Genomic DNA, 15,625 nt, shown 5'->3' with positions numbered 1-15,625 from the left:
CAGCCTGAAATTTATTTTTTTTAACTCAGGGGTTGATTTTGCCCACACTACTCAATACCTGCATCACAGAGCCCAGGGTTTTCTTGTGGCAAATCTTTGTCTAAATGTAAGCCTGTGATCAATGGTCAATCACGGCTTTAAGACTTACAAGTGCCGTGTAATTCATTAGTAGTAATGTAGGAGGAAGTATAGTTCTTTGGTAGGACACCCAAACCTGTCCTGTGAGCAAGTTCAGTTGACTTAAATGGAAATATCTGCCTTTCAGGACTTTTTTTTTTTTAAAGGATTGCATACTACTATGGTTAGGTATGGCTGCAGGCTTAGACAGCATGGTCTAACATTTGATTCTCTCTCATATGTTATATGGTCAGCAGTCCATATGAGAAGAGAAGCTGTCCTGCTATTCTTCCCTGCTGCATTAGTAATACTACCCAATTACCCATAACTTCCAAACCACCAGCCTTCACAGCTTTGATTGTGCACAGTTTCAGTAACAGAAGTCTGTGCCACTATTATAGCTGGGACATTCTTGGCGGTAATTTGCTTTGCCCTAGGAAGGTCAGTTAAAAAGAGAAGCAATTATTAGATTGCTTAAAGAAATCAATCCATATTGTGGAGCATCTAACTGAGTTAGTTCATGAAACATGTTTTATTTTTATTTCTATTGATCAACGAGCAATAATATATAATTGTGACAAATGATAAAGGAGTTTAAATGATCAGATGAACTACTGAGGGATTGCTGCCTGATGTACATTCTTAAAACAAAGCCTGTGATTACTTCTTTGGGCAACCTTGTCACTGCATGGCAGCCTGCATAGTACTACTGATGTATCTGTGTGTTAATTCAGTTTCTTATATAGATATCTTAGGTAGGATATAATTTTGATAAGAAGCATAATAGTATCGAGAAAAAAGAGAGAGGAGAGGAGAGGAGAGGAGATACTGCATGCTAAACAAGCTCTCTGACACTAGCATGTGGCAGAATTAGAAAATAAGTGGCATAAAAGAATAACATTAGAATACAAAGAGAGAGGTGGCAGAAGTAAATGCCCTTTAGAGAGCATATGAAACAGCTTTAGCCAAGATCTCATGAAATTATGAAACCTTCTACGAAGGTTTAACTTTACTGATATGACAAATAAATAAATAGTGTGCCATTCATTGGCCACACATTAGATCATTAAATGAATGGTCAAACCACCTTCACAGGGCTTTTAATTGATGTGTTCTAGGTTACAGATTGAAAAGGTTAAAGTACATAGACAGTAATTTATAGTAGCTCAGTTGACTGGTGACAATTTATTTATCTTCGATGACTCTTACTTGTTCAATTACATGCTCATATCCTAAACTGTGATTTGCAGTGACTCGTATCACCTTGATATTAAGCAGAATAACATGCTCCAGTACAAACTGCCTTATTAAAAACATTACCTGGCATCATATGTAACAACCAGCTGCTACCTAGCAAACACTTTGTGTTTGTAAGGTCTTCGTTTCCACTTGAGCTATTCAACTAAGACCAAGGTCTTCCAGATTTACTCCCTGGATGTGTCCAAGCACTTAGTTATCTTGTCACAATTGACTTGTAGGTCATATTGGGCACCACAACTCTTAAAGAAGAGCAAATAAATAATTTCTGGGAGATTATGACCTTCTTCTTTTCTTTATGACAGACCAGAAGTGAAGTATGGAGACATTTATACACATTAGTCTAGTGAAAAGTCAGCACTGTGAAATGACTTGTCTAGAGTGGAGTCAGAATTGGATATGTCATACCTCACGGAAATGGTGTCTGCAAGCCTCCAGCTGTTACTGGAATCTGGACAGCCATGCCATTCTCCAAGCCTTAGATCTGAACAGCAGTTCTCAGATCTTATATTTGTCCTAGTTCACACACGTATAACATGCAATTCTGAAAAAAAAAATTCCATTTATGCAAAATATAATTTAGTCAGGAAAAAAAGAATAACAATCAAAACATTATCAAACATCTCTACATTGTTATCCTCAGAACAGGTACCCTGGTAGGGCAGGCTTTTCTTTTATTTTCTGCAGTCTTTGTCTCTACTACCTTTGCTGGATTTATTCCACTGAATAAAAATATCCATAAAGTTAAAGAGTCTTTGCCTGAATTTGTAAATCTAGGTCCCCTTTGTAGTCAGTAAAGAGAAATAATCAATTCTTGGGTAGGATTAATCTCTTCTTAAATTAGAGATCTAAACTAGGTCAGATGAAACAAGTCATGGAAATACAGTGGGATTCTGTCAGTGTGGTATAAAAGAAGCAAGATAGCCTTGAATGCAGGAGCTGTGGAAGTTGTAAAGATTTTAATTTAGGTGAGCCCAGCACCATTTCTTCTGAACCTGGGAAAGCTTACTTCCTTTGCCTCCTTTCCCCGATGAGAATAATTTCACTTCTTAACTGTTTTATACCCTTTCTTCTGATAAATTCCAGCTTTGGCAAAACCAGATTTGGAACTTAAGAGATGTAGGAGAAAGGATCCTTGAGGCTAAAGGTTTGCAACATTGTCTTGTACATTTGGAATTGAAGCCATTATGTTATCTCTGGGACCAAAACCCATGAAATAAAAGTATTAAATACATATAAGCAATGTTTTACTCTCTGATATGAATTAGCTCAATGAAATACAGAATATCTTATCCTTAATGACTTGTTCACACAGAGTGGTCAGAAAGTTTTTTTCTCTGTATTACTAACACTGTTACAGATCAGCCTCCTATGAACCACTACACCTATATAGCGATTTTCCAATAAACTACAGGGAGGAGATTAGTCACTGTCAATTCTATATGACATCAACTGTACTGTGCTAGACATTCTGTACTTACATGCAAAATCCTAACTGGCATTGCTATCTTTAGTCACTAATTAAAGGAAGGAAAAGTCACATCTAGTTGAAGAATGTTACAACAAATGAGATGGTGTTTGCAATATATCCTTGAATGTTTGGAGTTAATTTAACTGAAAAAAAGTGACTAAAAGAGCAAACAAGAAAAAGGGAAGAAGCACTTATAAGCACAAAGGAAAAAAGTAAGAAAGTATCATGTATGCAGAATTTATACAGGTTAGTATACCACTCAGTGCTAGGAAGGTGTATTAAAAAGGATGCAAATAGAAATATGTGTTTCTCAAGATGCAGATAACATTATGTAAAACAATGTGTTTACAAAAAAATACATTGCATGTATTACTCAAATGAAAATCTATTTGCTCAGAAGCTCTGGAAATAGTACCATTTATTGACCCACTTTTTTTTGGTGATTAAATGTTGGCAACTATATTTGAAAATCTTTCCTTTCATTTGTTACTTTAGGTTGGTTGTTTATTTGTTTGGTTTTAGCTGTTGCTCCTAAATGACAGATCATGAATGGAATGAAAGGATGAAAAAGTCTTAACTATAATATTTCCACTTGGTTCTGTGTTTTGCCTTCCTATTGCAGTATGCAGATATGAAAGACAGCTGAGAAGCATGCTGAAATAATTCGTGTGAGAATAGATGAAACCTGACAGACACAGAATGATTGTAGTTAATTAATCATAACCATCAACAACTGTAACCGCAAACATCCCAGATATCATGCAATTAACATGGCAAGCTGAATCATATAGCAGCTCTATAATTTTCAACATAATCTTGTTATTTTATTCTGCATGTAAATATTTCTTCTTCTAATTCACTTTGATCCAGTACTTCAGGATTTATGAGTGCAGAAATCCTACTGAAGTTCAGGGAGATTTTGGTATCTACAAATTCACTTTCTTGAACTTCAAGGCTCTGGGAAGAATTAAGCTTTATTGATGATACTGATGGTATTCATTGATGCTATTGAAACTAAGTGTAACAAAATAAAAGACTTCTTCAAAGTTCCCAATATACATAAGACTCCTGGGGTACCCTTCCATGAACGGTTAGATTACATAAAAAAATGAGTAGCTGGTCAAGAGAAAACTGTGGAAGAAGCATATCAATTTACATTTTTTATAAAATCTATGTAGGATCACAGGTAGTGAATATTTTAATTGAAAAGTAGTATTCCCTTTTCTATTTTTTACCTTTTTTAAAAAGTTCTGATTTTCTAATTAATAATAATTGATTAATTATAAATAATAATCTAATTTGTGAAGGAAATGAAAAAGGAAAAAAAAAGTTATACTATATTTCATACAAGAAACTAAATCATTTTAGGAATTAGTTCTATATATTTCTTATCTTCACCAGAATAGTTCATTATTACTATAATAAATTGTATTATGGTAGCATGTATTAGCCATCCATTTATGGATTCGTGACTTCTCTGTGATAGGAAATGTAGAAAATACAAAAAAATGTTCTTTATTGTTGTGGTTTAACCCGGCAGGCAGCCAAACACCACACAGCCGCTCACTCAGTCCCTCCCCCCCCGTACCCCCCCCGCAGTAGGACAGGGAGAGAATTGGAAAAAAGAAAAGTAAAATTTGTGGATTGAGATAAGACATTTTAATAGAACAGAAAAGGAAGGGAAAATAATAATAATAACAACAACAACAGCAACAATAATAATAATAATAATTGTGATAGAATATACAAAATAAGTAATGCACAATGCAATTGCCCACCACCCGACCACCAATACGCAAAAAACGATCGCTACTTCCTGGACCACGCCCCCTATTTATATACTGATCATGACATCGTATGGTATGGAATACCATTGGCCAGTTGGGTTAGTTGTCCTGGCTATGCTTCCTCCCACCTTCTTGTGCACCTGGCAGAGCATGGGAGGCTGAAAAGTCCTTGACTATGGACTGCTTAGCCACAACTAAAACCATCAGTGTGTTATCAACATTCTTCTCATACTAAATCCAAAACACAGCACTAGGAAAAAATTTAACTCTATCCCAGCTGAAACCAGGACATCTACTTACAAAATAAAACAGCTAGACATAGACAGCTGGATGAAGATGGACAATTACTGACTGCAGTGGACCAGGTATTTTTGAATTGTTATAATATATAAAAATGATATAAATAAAAATATGTCATTAAGGACAGAAAAAACAATGTTCCTTTAGTTAACTACTCCTCTAGTGAAAATTTAGTTCAGGGCTAATGAATCAATAGTGTATACATTACGGTTCATACTGACAGCATGGTAGAAAGACAATTCTTTTCTTTTTACAGGAACACGCTCAAGGACCACCATTGTTCAAAGATTCCTTAATGACTTTTTTTTTTTTTTCTGAGAAAAAAACTGCATTGTAGTATCTGACAAAGATTCTGGAAGATGTTGATCTAAATATAAGAAAATACAGTATCTTGTGTCTTCTTTTCTTCATCTTTTACATTTTCAGACAGGAGTTTTTAAGCTTTCTCCTGTGCTCCTCGTCATCTTTTGTTGGCACTCCCTGAAAACATCTGTATAACCTCCTCTTTCCTTAAAACTCTTCAGTGGGTCTGCAGATGTACAGAGACACAGGGTGGCTGGCATACAGGCTTAAAATATATCATTGTTTCTCTGTACTGTCTCTCTTTCTGTTGTGTCTTGTTATATACTTGCATAGTAACTTCTTTGAGAAAAAATATCTTTTCCAGGTCATGTCAGACTGATGATCCATGAAGGATTCAAAAGCTTTCTGGTAATAAATAATAACAGCAGCAACGACAATGAGCATGATACATTCTTAAGTACTTGGGTCTTGCCCTTATTTTGTCACCTAAAAGTCATATGGCAATGTGATTTTTAAAAGTTCAGGATGTATGTTTTTCCCATTAAATACGGTGAGATGATGTTTCTGTCATGGCAGAAATCTTTTTGTCTGAGCTTCCTTTCACACCTTTTCTGGTTAATGTCTTTGGTATTAAAAGTTACTCTTAGGTCCAATGAGTGACTCTGATAATATGACTCTGCCTATTTAATCTGGCATTTCTAGAAAATAGGTGTATGTCGATACAAAATGATCTATTAATTTCTTTGGACCTCTTGATATTCGGCGAGTATTGTATTTAATTCATCCAACTTAAAAGTTCCCTATACAATCATACATGTCATTTATTTTTAATACCTACCTTTCATTCTTCTATAGCCTGTGTTCATGGGCTATTAAACACAACATTTATATTTCCCATTGTTTAGAGTGTACAGTCAAACCATGTTTTTGATTTAGGTTATAACGGAATTTTGAAAAACATGCTTTTAATGGAATTATTTTCCCTGTAAATCTTACCTTTTTTAATGAACTATAATTCCAGCTCAAGGTCTATTTCTTAGTCCTGTCTTTCAAATACAAGGAAAGGAAGGCTGCCCTCTCTGTAGTGACAATGCAATGAATAAGTTTGTCCTTGGCCTGCCAGAAGAATTTTACCTTGTGTAGAGCTATTTTTACCTTATTAGAAAGAATATCGCCTGCTTTATACTTTAGATATCTTCAGCATACGTCTCTAAACATTTTAATACATATCATATGATGTCCATTTTAAACTCCACAATAAATTTGCACATAAAATTGTTTAAACTCACAGAATTGGGCTGGCAGAAGATGTTCTGCACTAGTCTAATTTCTACTTTAAAAGTGGACTGGTTTAAGTCACTGATAATGAACAACAGAGACTTCCACAGCTTCCATGCTAGGTTACCAAGCAGTAATTGCCTAAAATAAAAATAAGATCTGTTTTTCATTTTTAATTTGATCCTAATTTCATAGCAATCATCAGTGGACTGTTGTCTGGGTCACGAAAACCTGCCCCTTCACTGTTGCCCCCATCAGCTGCAACCAACTGATGAACACAGAGAATGAATGATCGCTCCTATGCATGCCTAAAAGGCAAACTACAGTGAAGGCAAATTGGAAGGCTATTAAGCGGTAAAAACTGCTCCAACTTTTGTACAAGTCCTTCTATCAATGGCAGAGTATTTCCCCCTTTATTTAGTTGTTTATTTTGTTGCTAGTCCTGCAAAGCTTTTCTGTTGCTTTGACTGCCTTGAGATTTTTCTCATTTATTTTCCATTACTCCTTTCACCTTCTGCAGAAGTGTTTTGTTTTCTTTTGGGTCTTATTTAAACTGATACTCTTGTGGTGGTGAGTGTCATTCTTCCACAATGCACATCAATACGTACATATGTGTGCTGAGAGAAACCCATACTTCAGTTCCTTTCAGAAGAATGGGGATAGCCACTGCGGGGACAGCGATACTACCTGACAGCTGCTTTGAATCAGAGATCTGAATGCTTTTCCCAAGTTTATAACTTCTGTCAAAGATCGAGTACTACACTGAGCTAATTACTCCTGAAGTATAAGTAGGACATCCAGAAACATTGCACCAAACCCATCGGATTTAATGTCTTGCGTCTTCACTAGCTCTGGAATTTCTCTATGATTTCCCTTTCATAGTGGAGACCACTCCTGTGTCACAGGTTGTTCTCTAGTGACCCTGTATAATATTTGTTGAATATTTTTTTAGCAATAAAGACAATTGTGCTACTCCTGCCCCACAACTCCATCCTAAATGTTCTTTGCATGTTTTACATATATATTGCTAATACTATGTTTACATTAGAAATGGTGACACTTAACTATACATTTTCAAAGTGATCAAGGCTGTGCCTTATGTTAAAGAGTATGGAAGTCATGTAGCTAAAACCCCAGCAACTGCTTTGAAAATAATATAATAGGTTACCATCTTTACTGCTAGCACTGAGATAAGGGTAAATAAATCTAATCTTTCAGGGCATAAGATGAACACATATGGAGCACAAAAAAGCATTTTCTTATTCATCAACCATATACATCATCACAACATGAAGGATAGACTCATTCTGTGTGGGGCTGTCTGACATGTCACACATGTTATGAGTTTGTACTGCAGCAAGAATACTGAACCAATGGCCAGCACTGCTGTGTGAGAGGTTACAGTCCCCACCTCTAGAGCTGTATTCTGTCCACCCTTTCTTTTATTATCTTTTTTTTTAGAGTTTTTAAAGTAAAATGATAGTGTTTTGAGTACTTTTTTAGTAGCTGTCTGTCTTCTTTTTTCAGTATGGCTAGATATGAAATGGCTGAGATTTGCAGGAAATTAATTAAATTTCCCTTTCATTTGATTCTTCCATGTTGGACTTATTATTTTAATGTGGGGGAACTGCAAGCATGATCGTTCACCTTTCCTTCTTTTTAAACTTTCCTACATTTATTTGTTTTACAGCTAAATCCCTGCTTTTGTACCTGTTAATCCTTTTTTTCACTATATGCTAACAAGAAATCCAATTCAGAACTAACAGATAGCCAAAAAGAGCTGAAATTTCAAAGCTTTTTGTTACCTTCCTTCTTTAGTTTGAAATAAATTAGTTTGAACAAATAGAAACAAATAGTACTTTTATTTTTAACTAAGAAAGAAGATCCTTGGTTTTTATTTGGAGAAAAAAAAGAATATTTGTCCATCACAGTGCACATACAAAACAGGAAATTGAAAAAAAAAATATTGAGGTTGCTATAGCTAATTGGAAAATAGCATTTATTCACCTGAGGAAAAAAATAGCAAAAATTATAAAACATTTACTTCTACTTAGAGAGGTTACAATTTAGATGTCACAAATTTCTCTTATTTTGTGTTGACCGGCTTCCAGGTTGTGTATCACAGAGAGTAAAAACTTAATGTCAAGGATGAAAACATATAACCCTAGGAGACACAGGACTCTACATTAAAATTAAAATATTTTATCCTCCAGGAGAGAGATGTAAATTATAAGTTTTTTCAAGGAAATAAAAAATATTTTCCAAAATTAAAGATTTTTTTAAAAATAATTCAATATTTCAAATTTAGTTTGGAATTCAAATCAAATACTGAATTTCTTAATTTTTTAAAAAATAAAAACATTTCTGAAAATTCTGATTACTTATTTTCAGGCTTACAAGAAATTACAGAAACAGTTTGTGAAAACAAATCTCAGAAACTTTTTTTAGAAGTAGAAAATATTGCTTCCTTGTCCTGCTCTCTATATAAATTGCAGAGAATCTCTCCTCACACTGGCATGTATTTTTACTATTGAACTTAGAATATTTTCATTTATTCAGCTATTTGATTCCCTGATCCAAATGTTTTCAAAAAAAAAAAATTATAATGCATATAGCAGACTTACAGTATGGGTTTCAGGCAGTCAGTAGTATTAAAGCTCTTTTTCTGATGACTGCAACATAGGTTGGTTTTTCCCTCCAAATGCTGGGTAAGGAAGTACTGCTATGATAACATTTATTCCAATACACAGAGAAATGGCCTATGTATTTCTCACAGAGCAGCTATTCTGGTTTCAGAACATCTTCTCAAAACATGTTGAACCCATGGCACACAGTTCAAGTTCTGTCCACATTTTAAATTCACTGAGGTTTGTTCGTGCATACAGTCTGGAGCTTTGAAGGCATTTTAGTAGTAAGCTAAACTGCCTGTTTTAGGACACCCATACAGAGAAGATTCATCATATTTTCTTGAGAAGGAAGGCTACAAGAACAATTTTATGGAAATTCAGTGTCATTCTTGTCTGAAAAATTAACCTTGAAAAAAATCCTTAAGGACACACACTGTTTTCAGAAGGACTCAGCAATAATGCACTAAACAAGATGATTGTATTCCTAAATTGTGCATTAAAATGAAAGCTAAGCATTGGTTTCTTAATAGACTGCAGACAATATTGGTTGATCTATCAGCTTCCATTTAGAAAAATACAGGACTTAACACAAAGATTCATAAAGCTGCAGACCCAAAGTTGCATGCAAGTGAAATCCAGACATTCCTAACTAAGAAAACTTTTCATTACAAGTTGTTCTCCCATCCAAAATAACTGATTATGCAGGGATATACCAGCCTGCTACTTAAAATAAGTAAGACATAAAATAATAATAATTACATTGCTGCAGAATATACTATCAGGTGACATTCATTAGGTGACACCTTTAAGTGAAATTACACCAGATTGTATTATAACACATGGTAGGTTTATTTTAAAATGCAATATAATATTCCATTAACTACTGCCTAAGAAAATTTTCTATAATTTGGGAATATTGCTCTATTATTTGTTAAAATTCTACTGAAGCCCATCCACCTTTTCTCTGTTCAAACATGATATCTATTGTTGAAATGAGAACACTGATTTATTTTGGCTAAAGACAGTGCAAATTTAGATACATTTAAATTTTAGGCTTCTGCCTATGCCCAAGACATATTTTAGAAATGTGAAAAAGCATTTGGAAAGCTTATAAGTCTCTTTCTACTTAAAAAAGTGCACCTAAACCCGTTATGAAATCCATCCAAGATCAACTCACATTACTTTTGAAAGTCATTGAACCTTGGTTTTATGCACTACTAGGCAGGGAGCAAGATGTGGAGCTTCAGCATCTGACAGAGAGCTGTCAGCTGAGTGCAGTTAAGAAAGTATTAATTCTACTCAAGCTATTCAACCTGTTCAGTGCTGTCTGGCTCATACCAGCACCTTGGTCTGTAGGCAGAAACGAACAGGTACAGCTATAGGTCATTGAATGTCGATGAGAGATGCTCCCACTGGCCCCATCTGTTCATATTTCAGATCCTCATTTAGTGCCTGCTGAAGCTTCAGTGTCCTTTTCAAAGATATCTTTGGGTACCCTTATTGCAGCTCTCGTCCCCCTGATCCACGTCGGAGAGAAATGTCTCTAGAAAAACCCTGAGTGAATAGAGGCTTTAGATGGCGTCGCTGGCACTGAGGAATGGATGAAGGCTGATGTCAGAACTGAGCTGTCACGTCTGTTCTGCTACAGATACGCATGTTAGAGCATAGCTATCCACCTCAAATGTGAATCCAGGTCCAGTGTTCCCTGTGGTAAATGGAGTAATTGGATCTTCTGGTTGAGAGGCTTTAAATAAACACAATGAACTGTTCGTAGCACCTTACAGCCTCATTCAAAAGGTTTTGAACAAAAAGTGAAATGTTCCTTTTTCCCCTGCTGGAGGGAAAATTGTGGAGGGAAAATATATTTACTCACAACTGGATTGTGTTTATAACACCAGAGAAATCAGAAGGAAAGTATTTAAAAACAGTAAATGTGCTATAGACCAGATTTGGTTTTAGAATCAAACCAGCTGATTTTCCTTTCTTCTCATCACAATGTGCCATGCACTGTCCAGATGACGTTAGCAACATCATCGGTCTGGATGTTAGCCAAGATGTTCTCTCCACTTTTACGTCTTTTTTTCACTGTGCATGAATCACTTCTATTGGTGAAAAAAACCAAACAGAACATGGCAAAAAGAAATAAAAGCACTATTAAATGTTTTTGTAAATGGTATATATATTTTCTGCTGCTTTTCCTTTGATACTGTATCCAAGTGCACTAAAAAGTGTAATAAAGTGCTGATGCAACATGGAATATTTTGTAATGGAAATAGATATCTTTTTAAAGACCCTCCTGTTATAGATCAAGATATGCAAAAAGGAAGTGTCAGCTTTACAAGAGGAAATAAAATGTAAGTTACAGTAGCCACAAAATTTAAAATCTTTGGTATGTAACTAAAATGCTCTGTTCTTTTGATAGATCTTGGGAATTTTAGCGGTCGGACAAGAAGTGCTGTCTCTGTACGTGAAGGTCAAGGAGTTGTTCTGATGTGCTCCCCTCCACTTCATTCACCAGGTACAGTAGGCTTGTTTGCACACTGGTCCTTTACAGTATGCTCATGATTGGAGGCTCAGTATTTTAGATGCAAAGTGTATTGATTGCGGAACTTCAAAAATGAAATACCCAGCCTTCTGCTGACAGTTTTTGCAGTACCAAAGGAGTAATTAAAGCTCATATACTGCAAATGCCACTGAATAGCAGCAGAATTTCTGTCACAAGATTGCCTTATTCCCAGTATAAAACTTGAATGCAACAACAATAGTCTCCGTGCCACCAGTGGTGAATATGCTGCCTTGAGGTCACAGAAGATTTCTTTTAAAGTTTAGAAGCCTTCAGAAATTGTTCCAAATGTCAGTGTCAAGATACAGTTATTGAATACAACTTGTCTTTTGTTTTCAATAGTACAGCCATGATTTTGGTTGCTTCCTCTTGCTGTATAGCTTAGTTTCCAGTACAACTGCATCTATTGCGAGAAGTCGGAAATATCATAAATCTCATGACATGCCTGTGGATTCCCAAATGAAAGTGTAGATATTCCAGAGAGGTTACATTTTTTGCTTTTCAAATGGCACTCCTGCAATGTCTGCGGATAGCTAAGTACATCTTTATATTTGCATACCATGTAACACCCGGAGACACGATGCTAGACAGAATATCTTGTTTTTCAATAGATGCAGTATAGCCTATCCTTTTCGGCTTTGGGAAATGAGGTGTGTACTGAGGGGATTTTTTCTTCATCCAAATCTGAGCCCTGGAAAAAGTCACATTTCAGGGGGAAGAGATGCAGAAAAGAAAATCTCCTCTGAGTTTCTGTTAGAAAAATGTGTTCAGTTTCTATTTATTCCGGAATGATTGTTATTACTGTATTATAATTATCAACGTAATTAATGCTTGTTATCTTCTGGCAGTCTCTATGCTTTTTTCTTTTCTGAGTACATTCTCTTGTTATGGTTGCCTTTATAATCTATTTCTGAGGTTGACACTACTGTGTCTATGTGATGGAATTGAGTGCATGATGTTAAGTCTTGATTATGATAAGTAAACTGGGAGGGAAAAGATGTAGGCAGAAAAAGTGAGAGATGGTTTCAACACCATAGCTGAATTTGATTTCCCCAAACAAACTTAGAGTGTAAGGATAGATGGGCATCGATACTGAAGTAGTCATATGCCTTGTAACAGCTGTCATTCCACAAAATGCACCTTATATGTCATCAAACTCTTTATAAATTTTTCCCTAAAATTATGCTTTTAAACTTATGTTTAGACAGATTTATTCACATTGATCAGCACCTTTAGAAATAATTTCCACTTTCTTATCCCAGGAGATAAATCCATGATACAATATCAAACCTAATGATTCTCCACAACCTCGTAAGCAATTCGTCCTTCAACAGAATCCCATTCCTCAATCTCTAAAGTCAATAACTACTTATAAATTTGCCTAAGAATTTCAGGATTGAGCCCTTTTAGAAAATAACAATATCATTGTGGGAAAAGTAAGATGACTTAGTGAAAGAACACTATATTAAAAGAGATACAGGTTTATTAACATGTTTTCAAATGGAAGATAAAGTAAATACTTTTGATTGAAAAATACCTACATTCCACTCTTACAGAACACAATTCTAGAAAAATCTGAAAGTCTTCAAAAAGCACCACTGACTGAAAAAATACTACACTAATTTCTTTTGACAAGAATTTAATCAGAAAACATGTTTCATATGTATACAGACTTGATTTCTGTTTATTAATGCTGTGATATATTATCAAGAGGTAATGCAATAAACAAACAAACAAACACAAACTTGTGATATGTATAGATTATTCATCTAGGTTTTCATTAGATTTTTGTCCAAATATTTTACAGAGGAAACAAGAAAAAAAAAAGCGCACCTGAAATATATTCAGAATATTTGCAGTGCAGATTCAGATAGACAATTATGTCTTGGTTTTAATAAATGAGTTTGTTAAATTATTGTCATCTTTGCTGAGAAATATCTGAACAGCAAAATGAGGGAGTTTTTTGGGAGAGACACTATCCCCTCTTTCAGTATGGTGAAGGAAAATACATTCAACAAAAAAGATTTTGTGCAGATTCCTTGTGACAAACAGCCATCAAGATTCTCACCTCCCACTTTTCCTGGACCATCACTCCAAAAAAATGCTGCCTCTGACTTCATTGGGAATCCTGTATCATTTTAATGTGTCTACTCTAGAAGCTTTTCCACTAATACTTTTTTTGTTGCAAATCCTTAAGTTGTCCCTTATGAAATATATTAATCGTGGATAACTTGATCATCCATAAACATAACATTATATCCTTTTTTTTTTTCTTCCATAAACATAATGTTTGATTCTTCCTCACACCCATTAGTTTTTTCTCCAAGATGGGTTTCCTAATGTCGTGGTTTAACCCCAGCTGACAACTAAGCCTCACACAGCCACTCGCTCACTCCCCCACTGATGGGATGGGGGAGAGAATCGGAAGGGTAAAAGTGAGAAAACTCGTGGGTTGAGATAAAGACAGTTTAATAGGGAAAGCAAAAGCCACGCATGCAAGCAAAGCAAAACAAGGAATTCATTCCCTACTTCCCATCGGCAGGCAGGTGTTCAGCCATCTCCAGGAAAGCAGGGCTCCATCACGCGTAACGGTTACTTGGGAAGACAAACGCCATCACTCCTAATGTCCCCCCCTTCCTTCTTCTTCCCCCAGCTTTATATGCTGAGCATGACGTCATATGGTATGGAAGACCCCTTTGGTCAGTTGGGGTCAGCTGTCCCGGCTGTGTCCCCTCCCAGCTTCTTGTGCACCCTCAGCCTACTCGCTGGTGGGGTGGGGTGGGAAGCAGAAAAGGTCTTGACTCTGTGTAAGCACTGCTCAGCAGTAACAAAAACATCCCTGTGTTATCAACACTGTTTTCAGCACAAATCCAAAACACAGCCCCATACTAGCTACTGTGAAGAAAATTAACTCTATCCCAGCCAAACCCAGCACACCTAGACAGTAAACTCTTAGGTACCCTTGCTAAGTGAGAGGTTCATTAATTACCAACTGCTTAAATAACAAGCTTTGTTTGATGTCTCCATTTTAAAAGGCCTCTACAGCTTTCTTCCATAAACAGATTATGACTTTTCATTGTGATATTCTAAAGGAAGTAAATATAGGGTTTTATCATTTAATCATCTTAATGACAAGGTTTACCATAGCGAGATTAAAAATGAATGGAAGATTTCAACCAGATTTACATGTTTCACTCAGAATTAATACTTTCAGCTGAGCTTTTTAAGGCTGTTATTCAAAGCTTTCACTATGAGCTTAATAGAGAACGACGATTCCCATTGTCAGAATGAGAACAGCGCTGACGTGCACAGGGAAGGCAGATGCGTGCTCCCTCCCGCCTCAGAGGGATGCTGCTGTCTGGAGGGAGCCCTGCTACATAATCTTTCCACAGCATGTAACATCTGTACAGATGTTAAACTATTACTTTTTTTTATCTCTTTCTAACGGACAAAGCTGATCTTACCCAGTTTGGAAACTGTGTTATAGGCTGCATCTTTTATGCCTCCCCTTTAGTGTTATAAAACTGTAGTTTTCGTGAGAAATGCTTCACCAAAGATGATTAATGCCAGTGCTATGGGGATCATAGTCCTTCCCATGCATCTTCTTATGCCTTCATAGTGTATTGCTAAACTGGCAAGCTACTAAAACAAAACTCTTTCTACCAAGGTCCAGGAGGTTTTGGCCTGTTCTTCTATTTCCTACACAGCTGTCCTGGTCCTCATATTAGCTGGAGAAAGTCACGTCAAATAATTTTTTTTGAGTTGTTCTGTGCTCCTGTTTCTGTGTACTTTGGACATAGACGGAAAAGTACTTTGGAAGTAAACACAAAGCAATCAATTCTCACTGCTCAGGGTCTGCAAAAGGAATCTAAAAGCTGCGTTTGCATTAAAACTGCAGCTTTGGACTGCAGCTCCGCTACAA

General features: G+C 35.9%; 1 protein-coding gene across 1 annotated transcript in view; it reads left to right on the top strand.

The window, feature by feature from the left end:
- Positions 1–15,625, top strand: part of CNTN5 (contactin 5) — a 742,128-nt gene that overhangs the window by 526,166 nt on the left and 200,337 nt on the right. The window contains exon 7 of the mRNA XM_075140101.1: positions 11,563–11,658. Within this exon, the coding sequence (XP_074996202.1) occupies positions 11,563–11,658 (96 nt within the window). The remainder of the gene's footprint in view (positions 1–11,562; positions 11,659–15,625) is intronic.

The sequence above is a fragment of the Calonectris borealis genome, chromosome 1, assembly GCF_964195595.1.
Source record: "Calonectris borealis chromosome 1, bCalBor7.hap1.2, whole genome shotgun sequence".
Lineage (NCBI taxonomy): Eukaryota > Metazoa > Chordata > Aves > Procellariiformes > Procellariidae > Calonectris > Calonectris borealis.
Note: the sequence above shows the minus strand (reverse complement) of the source record. Positions and strands in the feature narration are given on the sequence as shown.